Here is a 21,229-nt window from a genome sequence, read left to right as displayed (position 1 = left end):
TGACCCTCCAGTGCCAGAAGCAGGCCACACCCACAGAGAAGTACAAGAGACCAGCAAGAGGGTGCACATGGAAATGCGCTGTAATTCAAGGCCAGCCTGGGTGCCCAGGCAGAGCGGGCAGGCTGTCCTCACCTCCCGTCTGCCACAAGCCACGTCCTGAGGAGTCAGCTCATCCCAGGAGGCTCCTGGGAATTGGAAACAGTGTCACTGGGAAATGGAGGCCTCGCCCCACGGATCCCACCAGTGCCACACGCTGGCACTGTCCCCTCACACCGAGAAGCAGCAAATAGAATGTCAGGACATAAAGAACATAACACGCCAGGAGAGATGACTGTCCTTTTAGAAGCAAGAGCAAATTGTGAAACCTGGGAAGAATTGAGTTATGCTTTTCTATGTGATGAGGTTTCTCACCACCCCTACCTATTCTCACTCGGAGGCTCGCGAAGTCCAGGTGTGGGCCGTTCATCCACCAGAATGCAGGGAGAGACAGAGGGACTTTTAAATGTAAATAAAAGTGTAATTCACTCATTAAAAAAAAAATGAGAGTCAAAACGCCCACCTGGCAAGGTTATTGCCAAGATTAAGTTAAATAGCATACATGAAATCTTCCAAACTGTTCATAGCCTTCGGTAGCTAACGTTATTTCCAATAACACAGTGTCTGGGCTATTGGAGTCCTATATGAATGGAGTTCATTCATTCACTTGTACATGCATTAATTCAGCAAATACTCATGGAGAACCTATTTCATGTTAGATACTGCTCTAGGGGTTTGCCATACATCAGAGAATAAAACAAAGAAGGTTCATGCCTTTTTGAAGTTTGTGTCATATGTAGAGCATTCATGAGGGAAACATATGAAAACCAGAGAGCATGATAAATATGGAAATGTCAAAGCATGTCAGTGAAACTTACGGAAAAATTCAAAAAGTGGAACAGGGAAAGGAAGTTGTGCTGGGCTGAGTGGGGAGGAGGTGAAGCAGATTATAGTATTAAACGGGGTGGTCAGGTTGGACCTTGTTAAAAAGAAGAATAAACAAGATAAAAATCATCCTGTTTACATCATGATTGTTTCAGTTTTTAAATTACTAAATTACATAGTTTGTTCAAATTTTTAGAAGTTGTTATTCATCTAAAAATACCAAACAGCAATGTACATTAGGCAACAGGCATTTTCCAAAACTAGTCTTTTAAAAGGTTATAATAATTTGGAGTAAACAGTACAACAATATGCGTATGTTGTATTAAATAATAATTAAGTAATTTAAAATAAATTCTAAAATATATGACTATATACTTTTCAATATATAGTCAGAGAGTAAGCTAAGCTTTCTTCGAGTCCTTAATTCCAACTGTCTCCTCCTTGACTGACCCTGTCACCCAAATTTTCTGTAAAATTAAGGGCATCTTTTAAAATATGTTCTCACAGACTTTCTTCCTTAATACAAAGGTGAGAAGGGAATGATCACATTGCTCAGCTTTGCGCTAGCTTGCTGCTGAGTGTTACCATTTTTTTAGATTTGTATAGATCCAGACTTCAAACTTGGCTATTTCAGTAGAACTGACAGAAAGTAATATATATTTAAAGCTTGGCTTTCTCTCATGAATAGTTGCCCTAATTCTGGGTCACCTTATCAGAAAATAAAAGGCGCATTACTGAATGCATTTATGTAACATGGGTAAAGCCTCATCAAATTACATGCCTAGGTGAGTATGCATACTTAACAAATTTCAAAGACGGAAATACAATCCAACTGGTGAAAATATTACCTATTAAAAGTCTGTTTATTATCTCCTATGAAGAGTTCTTTCATGTCACTTCTTTCCAGCAGAAGCAAACATAAAGCTAACTTGAATTCGGGTATCAGTATGATAATATGATTTTAATTATATGCACCAAGCCAGCCAAAGGTCATCTTTTTAAAAGTGTGCATTATCTGGAAAGGGGCTGTTCTTTGCACTGGATGATGGCAGCCTACCATTATCTGTAATATCATTTAATTTCCACATCTAAAGATGTTCCTTAAATATTCCTTGGAAACACATTCTTATTGGATGCTGAATATTCCAAAGCCCACACGTGAATATACTGTGCACATTACTGTGTAATTTCTATATATTTTTAAAGATACGTGCCTTACACTTAAAGGATATTTTCTTGTTCGATGCATTTCATTAGCACTTTGGAAGTGAGATCAGATCAGGGAAATGGAGTACTTCATGTTTCTTCTATTGTTGAAATTAAAACCAAATGAGCTCCAGTGTCGCGGGCATCAATCTGCTCTCCTCTTACGTTCTCTTGATGAGAACTTTGTGCGCGAACATTAAAAGTGCAGTTTTCTCTTATAAACAACTTGGTTACTACTAGAAATTCAGATGGCAGTCAGTAGATGGACATTTACTGACTGCATACTCCATGCATGAATGGAATCTCAAAGATTTCTTTTAAGATCAATCAATCAAACAAAATTAGAACAACTACCAAACATGCAAACTTAGACCGTGTGCTGACGGAATGGCATCCTCCTGCCATCTGCAACCCTACACTGATCAATGTTGATGCTTCTAGAGCAGTCCCATTACTTAGGAGTTATGAATGCAGCATGGTACAGTTATAATATATACCAGAATACATCTGATAAAGTTTGAAAACAAGCACAGAGAACATATGACTGGGTCTATTCTCAGATGGAAAAAGGGATGCCTAAGGTACTGAACAAATCACTCAAGAACTAATCGTGTTCTTAAATATCCTCTGATCAGCAAAGACACAGGGTGATAATTGGCTGGGTAAGTGACGATCACACCAGTGAAGCTGCAGAGGCATATTGTCAGCTTTTGAAGTTCAAGATTCTATTCACAGCCCAGCCTTGTGCATTACACTTGTCCCTGGCAGAGCTCCCCCTGGTTGGATGGGAGTTTCATCTCTCCCTCACAGCCAGGAAGTATGGGAAAAACCTGCTCAGCTCAGGATAAAAACATTCATTTCACCCAAAATAAATCCGATTATTTTCCTTCGGATTAGTCACAGGTGAGATTCTGCCAACCCCATTCGCTTATTTCCCAAATGTTTCCTTTCTCTTTTCCTAGTAATAAAAGCAATACATGCTGATTGTAGCAAATTTGGAAGATGCAGAAAAGTTGAAAGAAAACAATAAAGTTCACCCATAATCTTACCTCTCAAAAAAACTGCTGTTAACCTTTTGGTGCCTTTCCTTGAAATCATCCTGAATACATAATTCTGAAGCCTGCTTGTTTTCTCTTAACATTTTTTATGGTGACTTTTTTTCTAAGTTATGAAAAGTTTTCAACTACATTATTTTTAAGGCTGGCATAATACTCTACAGGATGGATAAACTATACATTTGAAAAAAGAAAATTCTCTTCTATTATTGGATGCTTATGTTGCTTTCAGACTTCTGCTATTTTAAATAGTGCCATTAAAAGCTTTATACAGAAATTGCCATCTAAATTTCTAACTGTTTACTCAGAGTCCACTCCTTCAGGACGAATACTGTATAGATGGTCATGAATATTTTTCCTTTCATGCATTTTTGTTCAGTAAATTTCAAGAAGTATTTTATTGTGTGGAAGCCACTGTGCAAGATGCTACAGAGGATACAAATATGAACTAGTCAGATTTGGCCTCAAGGAAATTGCAGTCTATAAAGGAGAGTCAGACGAAAGTGTACATAACTAGGATACATAATGGAAAGTGATACATTCCACGAACAAAGGTTTTGATTTGCGCTTTGGAGATTCAAAAATTAGGAGTCTGTTTTCTCATGACAAACTAAAAATCATTCACATGAAAATGTTTATTCCCTGCTTTAAAAATATTTCTGATGGCCAACATTCTCATTAAAATATTTATATCTATTTGTGTCTCCTCTGGAGAAAAACCCTCTATTAAAAGTATTGCATAAATAATATCACTGGTTTCATCAGGCTTATACTTTGTCTCATTCTCATAGGAAATTTTAGGGTGTTTTGAATATGGTTATTTTGGATTCTAATGATTCAGAGCTATGTGGGCCACTGCAACTGCCTATAGTGGCGTGAGCCTTCTGAAAAAGCAATGGTGTCATTGTGGAAAGATGTAAATTTACAATTACAAGTTGACCCTACAGTCTTATAGGTTCTGTCATTTTCTGTTGACATTCTCATAGCACATACAAGAGCAAAATATCACAGAGCTTTAAATTACAGTTTTTGAAAATAGTTTGATCATTTTTCAAAATCAAATGAAAATTTATGTAAGTATCTCATTTCCATCTACATCAGGGGTCAACAAATTTTCTCTGTAAAGGACTAGATAGTAAGTGTTTTCAGATTTGCTGTCCATCTGGTCTCTGTCTGCTCTGCTGTTGTAGTGCAAAGGCAGCCATAAATTGTTGTCTGGGTTCAATGAAATTTTGTTTATGAACATAGAAATTAGTGTTCTATGTAATTTCTCTATGTCGTGAAATATTCTTCTTTTGATTTTTCCCCAACCATTTAAAAAGTTAAAAGCCATTGGTATTTCACGAGCCATACCAGAACAGCAGGTGGTGGGCTGGGCTTGGCCCACAGGTCACAGTTTGCTGACCCCTTATCTAGATAATCTCATACAAAAACAATAAAGGGATTATGCATAAATCCTAAAATAAAATCTTGCTAAGCAGTAATAATAAATTATGAAATATAAGCCTTTTTTTTTCCCAAGTGATTTTCTTAAAATTTGGATAAACTCTTTTCCCTGTATCAGTATGCTTTTGGCTCCAGGTAACAAAGAAGCCTAACAGTGGCTTAACAATTAGGACAGTTTATCTTGTCATTTACCAAGGATTCCAGAGGTAGGAAGTTCCAGGATTGGTGCAGTAGTGTCTTTTTTTTTTAATTTTAATTTTTTAATTTTGGTGGGGGGAGGTAATTAGGTTTACTTATTTATTTACTTAGAGGAGGTCCTGGGGATTGAACCCAGGACTTCATGCATGCTAAGCATGTGCTCTAGCATTTGAACCATACCCTCCCCCTGGTTCAGTAGTGTCTTGAACTTAGCAATGCAAGGACTCTTCCCATTATTCCATCATTCTGTTCTGCCACTCTCCATAGATCGGCATCGTCTCCCCTGTCCGTCACATGATGACTACATCAGTTCAGGACTTACATCTGTATCTTGAAAAAAAGCACATATAAAAGCAGGAGGAGTAGAGAGAAGGTGGGTAGGGAGTGGGTTCCTTTTAATAAGTTCTTCTCTTATTGAGGAAGAAAATCCTTCCCAGAAGCCCATGGCAGATTTCCCCTCTAGACCCAGAACTGGATCGTAGGTTCGTATGCTTCCCCTAAATCAACAACTGGTGAAGAAAACAGGGTTCCTGTGATCACCGGATGCCATCCAGTTTTCCCATAAAGAAGCACAACTTGACCTCATTGCTAACCAACAGTTGAATTAAACTGTGTTTTGTTAACAAGCAAAAGTGGGGATGGCTGTTGAGTAGACAACCAACAGTGCTTTCCACATTCTTTTAATTTTTAATTAATGTATGAAGTGATATACTTAAGGTATATAAAGCCAAATTATTAGGAAAAAACACTTTATTGAATGAGGTATGGGGTTTTTGTAACTCTGCTACAAATTTTCTGACTTCTTTATATATTTCACCACTAACTCTTGATCAATCTTGAAATATTTCAGCTCAAAGAATATACCTCTTCTAGCAATAAGTAAATATAAATAAATAAATAAATAAATAAATAAATAAATAAATAAATAAATAAAATTTGAAAAAGGAAATTTATTTAAAGCAGGCGCATATAAGAAGCTTTAGAAAAAGCATCCCAGAATGTTATTTTAATTTAGAAAAGTGCAAAAATGTATTTATCCACAAATACATGTATACCATATTTCATCCATCTTAAGACATATTTTTCCTTTTTTTTTTTTTCACTTTTTAACATTTCTGAAACTGGGTTGCATCTTATGATCAATGGCATTATACAATTGCTGAGAACCAGACAGCTCCTGGTAAAATACATCATCATGCATGTGCCATAAACTTGGTCATTAAGGTTGTTTTTGTAACGGTGGCAAAAATACACAGCATGAAATTTACTATCTTAATCATTTTAAGTGTGCCGTACAGTGGTGTTAACTATCTGCACATAATTGTGCAATAAACTCTAGAGCTTTTTCCTCTCGCAAAACCAAAGCTCTATACCCACTGAACAACAGCTCCCCTTCCCCCACCTCCCCCAGTCTCCAGGAACCACCATTCTCCTGAGTTTGATTGCTTTAGATACTTCATGATCATTGAGTTTGTGCATCGTAGATCTGCATGTGAGTTTAAATGCATTAAAACGTCTCCAAAGACATTTCACTATAATGTAAAATGACAACAGAAATGTTAGAATGTATTTAGAAAGGTACAGAAATAGAGCAACAGTTATAAATGTTTCATTAATAACCTTAGTAATGGGGGGAAGGTATAGCTCAGTGGTAGAGCGCATGCTTAGCATGCACAAGGTCCTCGGTTCAATTCCCAGTACCTCCATTGAATGAATGAATGAATGAATGGATAAACAACCAAATAAATAAATAAATAAATAAATAAATAAATAAATAAATAAATAAATAATAAACAAACCTAATTACCTCCCTTTGCCAAAAAAAGACAAAACAAAAAAGTTAAAAAAAACAATAATGGGTACAAATGTGATATACAAATACTGGTCAGAGGAATGACTGTATTTTCGTATTTCCTTGCCAAAAAAAAAAAAAAAGTGTTTTATGGAATGCGACCCCCTAAGACTAATAAATTTATGTTTATATTCTGGACTTGCCCACTTCACGAGTTACTATAGAAAGCATGTGGTGTCTTAGTACATTAATAGCAAATGCTAATTAAATAACCAAAGTAGTCAATAACATATGGAAAGCTTCTTGAGTATTTAGCATCTTACAGTTGTGTTTCCTGGTCAGAAAAGAGATGAGTAGTGGTATGGAACTGCATTCCATTTTTCTATGCTCTAATTGTCCTGATAGCCAATGAGATAGTTCAGTAACATTTACGTATGAGATGCTTAATAAAACAAATAACCAAACTACTACAACAAAAACTAAATTAAAACAAAAACAAAAACATGATGTCGGTAGCAGAAAGACAGTGGAGATCTGTCCACCTGGGATAAAGAAAGCTTTTTAAAACTTCCTATATGTGCCGGATTTAAGTAAATATCCCAAATATTCTACTCACTCATTCATTCAGTCATAGAGGTGGTACATCCTTTGAGATGAAACATTTCAGTATTGGTCAGCATTGTTTTGATCTAATGAGCTAAAAACAAGGGATGTAGACAGTTAAGGTGATTGCCAAAACGCAAACCCGACATTCCTTGCTTAAAACTTCAAACTATCATTCCCTTATCATCAGAACGAAGTCCTAGCCCTTTACCACGGCACACACGGTCCTTACTGATCTGATCCTACTTTCTCTCCAGCTTCATCTCTCTCTCCTCATGCCCGGTAAGTGCAACTTTTCCTCTGTTTCTCCTCACTATCTCTCCCCTGCCCCTCTTCCCCTTTCTCCCTTGTATGTCCTGTTCCTTACACTGGGGTAACTCTTTATCCCCTCCACCAGGCCAACTCCTCATCTTTCGGGGCTCCCTTAATTTTGACTTCCTCTAGGAAACTTCTGATAGGCCAGGTTCAAGTTGGGTGCATGGAAACTATGGGCTCCATGATGCCATGGACCGTGTTCTTTAAAAGTAACTGCTTTCTTTCCAGTTTCCAAATTATTTTAAAAAGATGTTGACTGACCACCTCCTTTCAAGCAGCGATAGTTTTCAATTTAAGTACAAGGCCAAATTTGTGCCATGGCAGTTTCAGGTGACACCTCAAATTTGTGCAAATCTTATACAAGGTGTGTATATATGTATTTGCTTACAAGGGTCATTCATATATGTAGTAAGTGGTCAAAATATAGACATAGGAATTATATTAACATGTTATAAATTATGCACATATATATGACTTCACATATATATAAAGTTTAATTAATACCTCAACTTCTATCAACTCAAAATATCACACTGTTTACTAAGTTATTGTTGAAATAAATGTATTCATGCTTGCTAGCAACCAAATAAGTCAAAAGAAGGTAATTTTAAGCTAAAAGCAACCCAACTCTATTTAGTTAATTACATAGCTATAAGAAAGTGTGCCATGAACTGTATATACGGCTAACTGAATATCCCATGCCGTAGGTAAAAAATGAAACAGGCAGTGGGAAAGGTAATTTCATGTTTGTTCAACTTTCATGACTCATATGCCAGGGGTTCCTCCCGTTATAGAACATTAGCAGAGTTAACAGAACTTGATGATATTATAAATTAATCTCTTTCTCTCCCACTCTCCATTGAAATTCAGAATAACGTTTCTATGATCCACGGGCCCCAGAGAATTCAAAAGGAATCAGACAAATTACTTTGAAAATTTAAATTAGGATGTGAATTATACTTCAATTTAATACATCCATCTGTGCATATAGTTTGGGTATGTCTTGGTGTAAAGGAAAGAGAGAAGGCACATTATCTGTACAGTGACTCCTGTCTGCACATGGTTGTCTGCATTACTCCACAGTTAAGGAATTAGGTAGGGGTAAGGCTGTGGGTTTGTTCAACAGAAATGTTAATCCAGCTATGTTCAGAAAAGAACAGTTAATATTGTTTTCAAACATATTACTTAAGAAAAATTATTTCGGGGGTCAGAAATTATCCCTCTCATCTCTGGAGTTCCAAAGTGCTGTCTTTTTATTATATCACTTACTACATTTTTATTGTTATTATGGTTCTAACTGCAGACTGTTAGTTCCTTAAGAGTAGGAATCCAGTCTTACTAATATTGTATCTTCCGCAGCCCTCAATATGGTGATGTATGCAACTTTGAGCTCAATAAAATGTATGAAATGAATGAATATGCTACCAAATATAAGTAAATAAGTAAGTAAGTAAATAAATAAATGTATTACCTTTTTCAATTGGGTATTCATGTCTTCTGTACTGTGAGCAACAACATAAAAAAAACAAAGAGCATCACTCATCAACTGGTTATACAAAGGTTAGGTTGCAACCCACTGCAGTCGCCCACCGACAGTGCACCCTGAGATGAATTCAGATGAAAAGCAGGATGAAGCTCTCTGTGCTTTGGATAAACAGGCCCTTAGATAGATGCATCTCTCAGGAAGAATTTCAATGACGCCAGATTCCTGCATCTTTCCACCCACAGAAAAAGCACTGAAGTCATTACCTTGAGATACCTGTCCTTTGTGACTAGCAGTGATCTTTTACCAAGATGTATGCTTGACTACACTGTTTCCTAGGCAAAAAATTCCTATATATACTGGCTCCTCCCCTCCCTCTTTGGAGCAGTTTACTCAGAGGTACTGAGAGGCTGTCTCCTGGGCTACAGTCCTCAGTAAGACCCTGAACAAAACTCAAAACTCACAGCTCTCATGTTACGGGTTTTTAAGTCAACAGTTCGTCAGCCCCCTAATGCTATTACATAAAGTCAGCATGATTCATGCCTTTTAGAGACCTTTCTTACTTTAATATATAAACCCCTACCCAGTGACAGCATCGAAGTAAAAAAACTAACACATTTATAATCCATTTACTGAGGAAATAACACAATTTACTATTAAAGCAAGAGAAAATTTTTCTTTTTCTAGTGAGATTAAAATGAGAGTGAATCTGCTGCGAAGTGTTGATTTCTTCTAAATTCTAGTCTTGGAAGTGATGTGACATCAGCAGTTAAAGCAGTTTATTGATGTACAATTTTTCTCCTGAGTATAGTTTTTTGGTTTTTATCTTGTTTATTAGGGACTAGATCAATCTGAGACTGGTTATGTTGTTCAAATTACACTGAATGTTTGTTGAAAACATTTTAATCAGAATTCAAAGACATATCAATATACACATTATTTTTGCTACACTGGCAAGTATACAGATAAAACTGAAGGAACATGAATTATTCATAATCTTCCTATGCATTTTCTAGTCTGGTGTTGTATGCTAATTCTTGGGGAAGGGGGGATTCTGGGCTGCCAGCTCCTCTCCATACAGTGGTTCCACCATGATCTGGGCCTCAGGCTCTTCCACTGGCTGCTCAGGCACTCCAGCCAGCAGTTGGAGAAGAGGAGTCAAATTTCATGGCCAGGGTGCAGAAGCCAGGCCTGGAGGTGACACATATTACTTCTGCCCACAAAATTCTGAAGAATTCAGTTACATGGCTCCACCTAACTGCGAGGGAAGATTTAAATCAGTCTCCTCGTATGCCCAAGGGAAATGACACAGGGTTTAGTCAGCATTCAGTCCTGGCTCAGCCCCAGAGACGTGGAGTGTAAGCACCTGCGCGCATCTCTGTATTTCAGGACCCAGCACAGTTCTCATTCAATACGTGTTGATGAATTACTAGCAAACTTTCTACTGGCTATATAAGCAAATAAAATAATGTATAATGACTATAGGTACAAGATGATATTCAATATTGTGTTCTACTCTAACCTAAGTTAACTCGACATCAAATAAAGTGCTGTTGACTCCTTCCGTTCGTGTTGCAAAAACACAGTCATCAAGTGCAAAGTCCCTCAGAAATGGCTTCTATCAGAAAATGATAAGCACCATAACACTGATAGAGGAGACACCAGATGATGTGTGTTATACAACGTCCCACCTGACAATGCTGCCACCCACCCACGTGAACTAGTTACGTTAGGTAATGTGAACAATGTGAGTCAAGAAAGAAACAGCAACATGTATAGCGCGAACAAGTCAAAATGTCCAAATGAGGAAGCGTCAAACTGCTGTCCCAAAGACTTGTGGTAAGACACTTTTATGCCCCTTACAGGTATGTTTACTGCAGTTCTCTACAGAAAGAATAAGCATTTACTGAGGTAGTTATTTTGGGGGGCCGGGGGTAATGTGGGAGCACATACGGGGGTTCCTTTGAGTTTCACCAGTAACCAGTTCTCTAAGAGAGAAGGTTATCAGCATTTTACTTAAAAATAGGTTAAGCTACTTGCTGATATAGTATTATTGTCTGCAACATCACCTTTTAATTGAACCAAATAAATTATGCCCCAATTAAAATATGGTTAACTCATGTATATGGAGGTAAAGCCCCTTTCAGCATTAATTTATGTTTGAAACTACTTGTTTAAATTATTTCCGATACTGTGTAGCACAGCAGACAAGACTACAGTTTACAGAGAAAGAGAAACAATAATTAGGTACAATACAGTGATACAGGGATAATAAATCCAGAGAGAGCAAAAGCTCCTTTTAACGAGGTTTGAAAGGATGCATTAAAAATTAGGGGAGGGGGTTATTCCCTTTTCCTTAGGGGTATATTTATTGGAGTAAAACCCAAGGAGACTGAGACAGTTGAACTGCCTCCTAAAAAGTTTCTTGAGGAGGACTGGGTTATGGGTTACACTTCAGGGAGCTGGAGGAGACATTACCTTGGTGAAGGACCATCTGATTAAATGTGGGGTGGCTTCCAAGGTGGGAGTGATGGTTGGGGAACCCTCTGCTTGAGCTGGGGTACTTGGAACGTTTTCCTCTCCTAGCTCTGTGGTTTTGGAATACAGCTTCATCATTACAGAGAGTAGTGAATTTTAAAGTTCACGAAAGCAAACCAGTTTAAAATGTGTTTTCTTCAATTTGGTATTTAGCCGAAGTTTTTAAGAAAGGATTTGACAAATTAAAAGGACTTCAAAGTGCATTATAATAAAGTCCTGAAAGTGTTCGTGGTGATGGAGGGTCTGATGCTGTTCCGGAAACCTTTCTCTTTTACATCCAGTCACCTCTTCATCGTTCTCTGGCTCCACGCTCCTGGGAAGTTTTCTCTGGTTCAGTGAGATAAGGACAGACTTTGGGGCAGGGCCTCGGATAAGCATTCTAGCTCTGCAGTACTACGTGACACACTGAAGGTTCCGCATCTTGGTTTCCTCATCTCAAATACTTGACTGGGTGGCTCCACGACATAGAGATCATTATCAAGGACTCATCAGAGGCTTGAGGCACAAGTGTGACCCTTGCCGCGTGGGTCTGCGAGAATGGCAAACCCTGTACAGACTCCGGAGTAGCTGTAATTATTTTCTTCTTTCCTTCCGAATCTAGAGCGTGGCCCGCAGGTAAACGCCCCCAGGTGTGGTGGCACAGGTGAGCGAGCGCCCCAGGTGTGGTGGCGCAGGTGAGCGAGCGCCCCAGGTGTGGTGGCGCAGGTGAGCGAGCGCCCCCAGGTGTGGTGGCGCAGGTGAGCGAGCGCCCCCAGGTGTGGTGGCGCACAAGAGCGCCTGCGCGGTTCCCATCGGCCACTGGGCGAGCCCGGCCGCGCCGGGCGCGGGGAGGGGATGGGGGCGGGGCGCGGGGAGGGGCGAGCGCGGAGGGACGGGAGAGTGGGCGGGGATGGGCGGAGCCGAGCTGTCCTGAACGCTCCGGGCGCCTCCGCGAGTCCTGGGCTGCTGCCCGGGCTGGAGAGGAGGAGGTGGCGGCGACGGCGGCAGCGACGGCGGCAGCGGCCCCCACAGGCCGAACTGTTCTGCGCTCCCCACGGCCCGCCCCCGGGGGCCGGCCGGCGATTGGTTCGGAGAGGAGTGGGTGGCCTTGGCCCCTGCCGGCCGCTGCAGTGGCGGCGTCAGGTGGGAGCGCGAGCCGCAGAGACCCGGGCGTGGCGGCTGCCGCACTGGGAGTCGGAGCCCGGCTCTCGGCGCGGCCCTGGGCGCCCCAGGAAGGAAGGGACGGGGACGCAGTCGCCGAGGAGACGCCGGGGCAGAGGGGCGCCGAGCAGCCGGGAGTCGCCCGTCTCCAGGCGCGGAGAGCCTGGGGCATGCAGGCGACGCCGCCGGGGGTCCCGCCGCCCCTCAGGAGCCCGCCGGGCGCGCGCTTGCAGCCGGACGAGGGCGGGAGAGGACGCGCAGCCGCGAGCGAGCGCGGCAGGATGAGCGGCGAGGGCGACTACAACTTCAGGAGGGTGGCGATCCGGAGAAAGTCCAACCCCTCCTACCTGCCGCCCGGGACCCCCCGGCCCTGGAGTCGGCCCCCGTCGCACCTGGGATGGGCCGAGAAGGCCGCCTTCCGGAGCCAGGCACCCGCAGGCGCCCTAGGTAAGTGCCTCGGGAGGTGGGGGGCGCCCGGGGCGTTGTCGCAGGTGCTCCCCGTCCGCCGCAGCAGCGGGAGCCAGCCGGGGACACATTCCCAGAAGGCAGCGCCGGGCCGTCCATCCCTTTCCTTGTTTTGTCCTTTCCCCTCCATGGTCCTTGGGCGGGAGCGCGCCTGGGGCTGAACTTGTCCTGGAGGTCACTTTCCCGGGAACTCCGGAAGTAAAGGATAACTCTTAAAAAAAAAAGAGTTTGGTTAGGAATTAGTAAGGTCCATTTTCTAGATACTAAAGTTTAAGTCTTTTTCGCTAAATTGCTTTCGGCAGACCTTGTGAAGGACTAGTAACAATGAAGGCGGGAGGCTGGTGTCCGTCCAGGTCCGGCAGCCTAGCTGATGGGTGACCTCGGTTCGGCCACCCTGAGTGCTCTGGGTTTCCCTTTTGGAAAAGGCTCTTGAGTGTGAAAAGCTGCAAGTCTCTCATAAGGAAACGTGTTCCTATTGTCAAGAATTTGAATTCTTACTGCTGTTTTTGTATTGATAAATAAGATATCAATAACTCGGTATTTTGAGTTCCGAATACTCATCGAATCTTAGCTTTGGAAGAAATCTTCAAAATGATCAATCCAAATGCGTAACTATTCCTTTGCTCTTTAAAGGCGTTCGGTTCTCCCCAGGTGGGCTTGAAGCCAGGTAGAGCCCAGCAGGGACTTTTTTTTTTTTCCTGACTTGCAAAACTTTTCTTTAAAATCCCCTCTCCCCTTTTTTTGTGCTCCTATTGTGCCATAGCCAGAGACGGCTTCTATGTAGACTAGTTATGAGGCAAGAACCTTATTTATGTAGCAGAAATACAAATGCTTTTTATTCACTTACACTCATTTTGTTCTGATTAAGCAAAGTTGTTATGATGGTTTAAATGTAATAAGTTTTGGAGCTTCAAAACTTTTCTCTGTCCTTGTTATAGGGCAGAAAAGCATGGTGGATGATAAGTTCCAAATTTACAGCCACATTAGATAAGGACAGAAATAGAGTTGGGAGAAAATATATAAGCAAGTAACTGAATTACTGTGTTTTTAGGTCTCAATTTCCTTATTTTCAAAGTGAAGACTCTGTTGAAATAATCTCTGAAATCCTTTCCAAATTAGGTGTGATTCACTCTAAAATGAATGGAAGAGTGTTTTCTTCCTTTGTAAGTGAAGATGCATTGCTTTGTTTTGGAGTTAGTTGTGAGTTTTTAGATCGTTTGAGCTACTCAATTGCTTAATCATCAGCAGTTTTCAATTTGAGACTAAGGGGATCCAGTTTCTTTACATCATCATTTTACTTGAAATCGTGCTGAGTTTCAAGCCCTTGAGTAGGTGAGAAAAGCTGCATTGTCCTCCAAGCAGTAGGAGTGAGCAGTCTAATAAGTCATTTCTACAAGGCAGCTATAGAAGAGTCTTTTTCTTTTCTGTTCTCTTTTCTCTTTTTTATTCAGAGAAAATCCAGAACTATTTTTTTTCCCAGTGAGATTGGGAACCTAGCAATAACTTTTCAAGGTCTATTACGTTGTCTCAGTATTGTTTACAAGAACTCAAAATTCTTGCTACCGTATTCTCAAGGTTGAAAAATAATTCCTATATCTTCCGTAATAAAATCTGTAGTGTCTGTTGGAGAATGGTCTAAGGTTTTGACAGGTAGTCTGAAACTGCTGAGTGACCACACCCTGTTCAGTTTGGTGAGGGGAAAAACGTTTTAGAAAGTGCTTCCTTCTTTGAATTAAATCTGTCTCCCTATTAAGTCTCATCCAACTGTTTAAGATCATATAAGTAGGATCTTCCCCTCATCAAAAAGCAACCAAGTTTAAATTCCCAAGAAGTGACAATTTACTCTAAAGTACCTAAAAAAGTAATTATGTATGAAAACTACAACATTGAGATCCATTACATGTATAGTGGTTGTTACTCACAATCGAAATTACTTTCCCTCTTGAATAAGGAACAAAAACTGAGAGGTCAAGAACTTAAAAGAAGTTTAAGTTTATGCTGTTGTGTTATATTTTTTGATTGTGAAACACATTATTTTTAGTTCCCTGGTTTTTCACGAAAAAAAAAAAAAAAGAAAGGAAGAGAAAAGGAAATCTACCAACTGCATCCTCCATGTGTATGTCTGAATGTGAATGTCCTCCTCTAGGTGAGGTAATTAAGACGTAGGCTGTGCAGTCAGAGTGCCCGAGTTCAAGTCTTTCACTACCAGTTGCATAAATTGAACCAAGTCTCTTAATATTTGAGTTTCTTCATCTGGACAATGGCGATAACAGTACTTTATATGATTGTTGGGAAGATGCAGTAAGGTTATATAGATAAATATCTGGCACAAAGCGAGCATTCAGGGTAGAATCATGATAAGGAGTCATTATCCATCCCTGTGTCCCCAGAAGTCTGGCACTGGGACTGGCACATAGGAGACACTAAAAATACTTGCTAGATGAATTTTCGAAATATCCCTCCCCTATGATTGTTATAATTGCTACTATTTACTGAATGCATTTCCTATACTAAGAACTCTGCTTTTTGAAACAAACATGAATACATATGTGTATGAATTTATTTCACATCAATTTTAATAGGTGGGTAGCATTCTGCCCACTTTCCAGCTGAAGATATTGAGGTGCAGAAAGTTTTACTAACTTGCTTGGAATTATAAACTGGTACTTGTTTAGCCAAGATTCAAATTCAAGTGTGCCTGGCACCAAAGGCAGTGCTCTTAACCACACATCACATAAAGCACATAATTCCATTATGGTAAAAACATACATTTAAAGGGATATTTTATACACACATACATACACACACACAGTAGGATGAAAATGTTCTTAATTTTGTCCTTTTTTTTTTTTTTTTTTTTGCCTAGATTTTTCTATGCCTTTTTTTTTCCTTTTCTTTTCCATAGTCTGAATGTCTGAAACCCTTGTGGGTGGGGGAGTCTGTCTATTAAGTATTTTTTTTGCTATCTTCCAAGGTAGCTTGTTCCCTCAATTATTCCTTGGTTTTATGGGAGTCCTGAAGGGTCTATATTGAAGATTCCTTTCTGTAGAAAAGATTTATGTTTGTTTCTACTTCCACCCCAAGACCACTTTGATTAGCCAAGAATTTCTCTGACTTAAAGAATGTGTAAATTTAAGTTCAGGCTTGCCAAGGGGAGATCAGCATTGTTACCATCATTAATTTTTCCACTTAGACGTGATATGGGTCTGCAGACTACTCATCAGTTAGCTTTGATGGAAGGCAGATTTTTTCCTAGGCCATCCCTTTATCCATGCTGTAGCTCCTTCATTGTGGGTCCCAGGTTCAGTCCTTTCCTATCACAAGCTCAAAGCCCAGGTCTCCCCTTCTGCTGCAAGACCTTCAGTTCCTGGCCTGTAGATTACGCCATTCAAATTTAGGTTTACTGTTCATTTTAGAGAAAAATAAAAACCAAGCTGCAGTGCTGTACAACCAGCATAAGCTTCAGAGGCAGAATTTTATTTTTTAAAATGTTTTTATTTTAATTTTTTTTTGCAAGGGAGGTAATTAGCTTTATTTGTTTATTTGTTTGTTTAATGGAGGTACTGGGAATTGAACCCAGGACCTCGTGCATGCTAAGCACACACTCTACCCCTGAACTATACCCTCCCTACAAGAGGCAGGATTTGAACCAGGTCTCTGGCTTCGGTACTCACAAGCTCCTAACACTAGTTCTTAGGATTTCCCGGGGCTTTGGAGGCCAACTGCAATGCAGTAACCATGTGTCATATATGTTAAGGCTAATGTTTGTAGCATTAATGAATGCATGTTATATTTACAATAGTGATCTAAATCTAAGGTCATAGGTAGTTTATCTAAATATTTATAACAAAATGGTGGTGTTAATATCATTAATGATTTTTAGAAGCTGCTTAAGACGGACTTTGAAATAGGAAAGTCCTTCAGAGGAACAGGAACCAGGGTGGGTTTTCTTACTTCTTGGAAGGCCAAGAGCAGTTTACTAGCCTTGTAAACTTGTGAGCCTAAGATCACTGACAGGTGTTTATTCCGTGATCACCTATTTGTATTATTTTCCTCTACTGAGAAAAACCTAGGGTGATGGATCCAACTAGTGGCAGAGGACCTGGACTTACTGGGGTGGGGGTTAGGGACTGGCCTGAGGCCATTACTGCTGGACTTCCCTGGGCATGTGGATTCAGTCCTGGTGTAGTCAGTGTTGCACAGGGATACTTTGCTTTATTGTGCTTCAGAAATATTGTGTTTTTTACAAATTGAAGGTTTGTGACACTGCTGTCAAGCAAGTCTTTTGGCACTTTTTTCCCCAAAGCATTTGCTCGCTTTGTGTCTCTGTGTCACATTTTGGTAATTCTTGGGGTATGTCACACTTTTGCATTATTATTATATTTGTTACGGTGATTTCTGAACAGTGATCTTTGATGTTACTATTATCATTGTTTTGGGGCACTGCGAACAAAACCCATGTAACTTAATCAATAAATGTGTGTGTTCTGGATGCTCCACCTACTGGCCATTTGGGCCTCCCTGTGCCCTAACACAGTATTGAAATTAGGCTACTTGATAATCCTGCAATGGCCTCTAAGTGTTCTGTGTGAAAGGAGGAGTCTCACGTCTCCTTTTAAATCAAAAACTAGACATGACTGAGCTTAGTGAGGAAGGCATGTCAAAAGCCAAGATAGGTTGAAAGCTAGGCCCTTGTGCCAAACAGTTAGCCAGGTTGTGAATGCAAAGGGAAGGTTCTTGAAGGAAATTATAAGTGCTGCTCCAGTGAACATGTGAATGATAAGAAAGCAAAGCAGCTTTATTGCTGACATGGAGTAACTTGTAGTGGTCTCTGTAGAAGGTCACACTGGCTGCAGCATTCCCCAAGTCAGAGCCTAATCCAGAGCAGGACCCTAGCTCTCCTCAGTCCCATGGAAGGCTGGGAGAGGTGAGGAAGCTGCAGAGGAAAAGCTTGGGAGGTAGCATAGGTTGGTTCATGAGGTTTAAGGAAAGAAGCCGTCTCCATAACATAAAAGTACAGAGTGAGGTAGCAACGCTGATGTAGAAGCTGCAGGAAGTTATCCAGAACATCTAGCTCAGATAATTAATGAAGGTGGCTACACAAAACAACAGATTTTCAATGAAGATAAACAGCCTTCTATTGGAAGAAGAAGCCATCTAGAACTTTCATAGCTGGAGAGGAGAAGTCAATGTCTGGCTTCAAAGGACAGGTGACTCTCTTGTTGGAGGCTAATGCAGCTGGTGACTTTAAGTTCAAGCTGGTGCTCATTTACCATTTCAGAAATCCTAGGGCCCTTTAGAATAATGCTAAATCTACCCTGCCTGTGCTCTGGAAATGGAACAGCAAAGCTTGGATGACAGCACATCTGTTTACAGCCTGGCTCAGTGAATATTTTCAGCCCTGCTCAGAAAAAAAGATTCCTTTCAAAATATCACTGCTTATTGACAGTGTACCTGGTCAGTCCAGAGCTCTGATGGAGATGTACAACCAGATTAATATTGTTTTAATTCTGCAGCCCATGGGTCATAGAGTCATTTCAACTTTCAAATCTTATTACTTAAGAAATACATTTCATAAGGCTGCAGGTGCCATAGATTATGATTCCTCTGATGGATCTGGGTAGAATCAATTGAAAACTTTCTGGAAAAGATTCACCATTCTAAATGCCATTAAGAACATTTGTAATTCATGAGAAGAGTCAAAATATCAACTCAACGGAAGTTGGAAAGAATTTGATTTCAGTCCTCTTGGGTGACTTTGAAGGGTTCAAGAGTTCAGTGGAGAAGTAAGTGTAGATGTGGTGGAAGTAACAAGAGGGCTAGAGTTAGCAGTGGAGCCTGGAGATGTGACTGACTGTTGCCATCTCATGATGAAACTTGAATGGGTGAGGATGTGCTTCCTGTGGATGAGTGAAGAAAGCAGTTTCTTGAGAGACGGAATCTATTCCCAGTGAATATGCTGTGAAGATTGTTGAAATGACACCGAATTAGATCAACCGAATTGATAAAGCAGCGGCAGGGTTTGAGAAGACTGACTCCAAGTTTGAAAGAAGTTCCACTGTGGGTAAAATGCTATCAAACAGCACGCAGAGAAATCATTCATGAAACGAAGAGTCGATTGAAGCCAGCAAACTTTATTGTCTTATTTTTAAGACATTGTTACAGCCACTCCACCCTAACCCTGATTGATCAGCAACCATCAATCAGCAAAATCATTATGACTTGCTGAAGGCTCCGATGATGGTTAGCATTTTTAGCAATAAGATATTTTTAAATTAAGGCATGTACTTTTTTTATTTTTAGACATAATGCTTTTGCACGCTTAATAGACTACAGTGTAGTGTAGACATAACTTTTATATGCACTGGAAAATCAAAAAATTCTTGTAACTGGCTTTATTGCAGTGTTCACTTTATTGCAGTGGCCTGGACTAAACCTGCAATATATTCCAAGTATGTCTGAAAATTCTTTTCTACGTACATTTGCTGGAAAGTTGATTGAAAAAGGATTTAAACATGATATATTTAATTTTATGAATGTGAGATTCAGGAGCTTTAGACAGGAGCTCATGAATCTGTATTTTTTAAAAGTCTATCAGATAATTCTGATAATCGGCTTGGTGTCCAAATACCGTCCTGCTGGCTGCATCAGAGTTCCTTGGAGTGCTGATTCAAAATTCCAAGCCGCACCTTAGATGGAATGAGTCAGAATGTCCAGGGGCAGGGTTAGCTGTGCTTTTAACAGGTGCCCCCGATGATTCTAATAAAGCAGGCAGCTGTTCAACTACTGAGCACCCCCAGACGTGGGTAAGCCCCACCTTTGGTCCTGAGCCCAGACAGCCAGCATATATAGGTGTGAGGCAAAGAAGGACACACGTTGTCCTTCAACTGACACATCACATGGGCCCCCTGTCCTTCTTGGCAAGCTTTTTGTCCATTTCTGGTTGATTTCTTGTTGTGTTTTTTTACATCTGTCATACTTTTCTACTTTGCTCTTCTTTCTCAACCACCCCCTTCCAGTAAATTAAAATGGACTTTATTTTATGCTGATAGACAATTTATATCCGACTAGAATATTTGATGTGAATGCAAGTGACCTTTTACTTCAGACTTGGTCTCTAGGGTCCTTCGTTGCTGCCCTCTCTTTTCTAATCTGGATGAATCCAGTCCGCACTTTATGGGTTTCTTGTCCTGCACCCCCACTTCCCTCCAAATGAGGTCTTTCTGGACTTTACACTTTGATATTCTCTGGGGCTTCCTTCCTTAAACTGCTGCGTACACTTTCCTTGCTGCCTCCACTCCTCCATCCCCTCACCCCGTCCTTCTCCCTGCTTCCTTTTCCTCCTCTAGGCTGCCATCTGTTCCCAACTAGGGGTTGGTGCTCTAAGTCAGCAGTGAATTCCCACGTATCATCCAGCAGTCTGTTTGTGGCTCTTATTAATTTCTGGATGGCGTTTGTTTTTTTTAAAAGCTCTTTTCTTGGTCCTACTTCGCTGGGCCTTCAAGTTGGCTCCTCTGGCCAGCTTGTCTCTCTCCCTGTTTTTCTCCAACAGCCCCATTTTCTCTTCCCCGTTATCTCCTGCCACCTGTGTTCTTTGCTGATGTCATCTGCCCACCCCCTGGGTTTCTTAGCTTAATCTTTGCTGCTTTTCAGGGCCTGCTGAATAAATGCAGATGTCCTAAGGGCGTCACAGTGCAACTTTCTCTGCTGAGGTGGAGCCCCTCCTCCTGGCTTTTCTCAGGGGTATTATTGCCTTGCTTCTGTTAGGCTTCAGAGTTTATCTGAAACCTGCCCTTCTCTGTTATGTACTTGCCACCTGGTCAGCCACCAGCTGTTCCTGAGTCTCCTTCATTCCGTGATGCTGGCCTTCGTCTTATTTCAGGCCACTCCTCTCACCAGCTACCCACTTTACATATCCCCCCACCCCCGCCCCCCCATTAATTTTCTTAAGTCTGGATATTGGTCCTATCCTTCCTGTGGTCAGAAGCTCTCTGTGGCTCCCAACTGCCTGTCACTGATGTTTATAATGTAGCATTCTATATCCCAAACTGAGCGCTTTGGAGACTG

General features: G+C 40.8%; 1 protein-coding gene across 3 annotated transcripts in view; it reads left to right on the top strand.

Annotated features, from left to right (window-relative positions):
- The first annotated feature begins 12,308 nt into the window (after positions 1 to 12,308).
- Positions 12,309 to 21,229, top strand: part of FGD4 (FYVE, RhoGEF and PH domain containing 4) — a 168,808-nt gene continuing 159,887 nt past the window's right edge. For 2 of the 3 annotated variants that reach the window (XM_032472991.1, XM_032472989.1), the window contains exon 1: positions 12,315 to 13,144. In XM_032472991.1, coding sequence (XP_032328882.1) covers positions 12,868 to 13,144 — 277 coding nt within the window. In that variant the 5' untranslated portion in view covers positions 12,315 to 12,867. Of the gene's footprint in view, positions 13,145 to 21,229 lie in introns of all 3 variants that reach the window. The other variant, XM_032472990.1, reaches the window with a different exon arrangement.

Source organism: Camelus ferus, chromosome 34 (assembly GCF_009834535.1).
Source record: "Camelus ferus isolate YT-003-E chromosome 34, BCGSAC_Cfer_1.0, whole genome shotgun sequence".
Classification (NCBI taxonomy): domain Eukaryota; kingdom Metazoa; phylum Chordata; class Mammalia; order Artiodactyla; family Camelidae; genus Camelus; species Camelus ferus.
The sequence above is the reverse complement of the archived record's forward strand: the minus strand, read 5'-3'. Positions and strand labels throughout refer to the sequence as shown.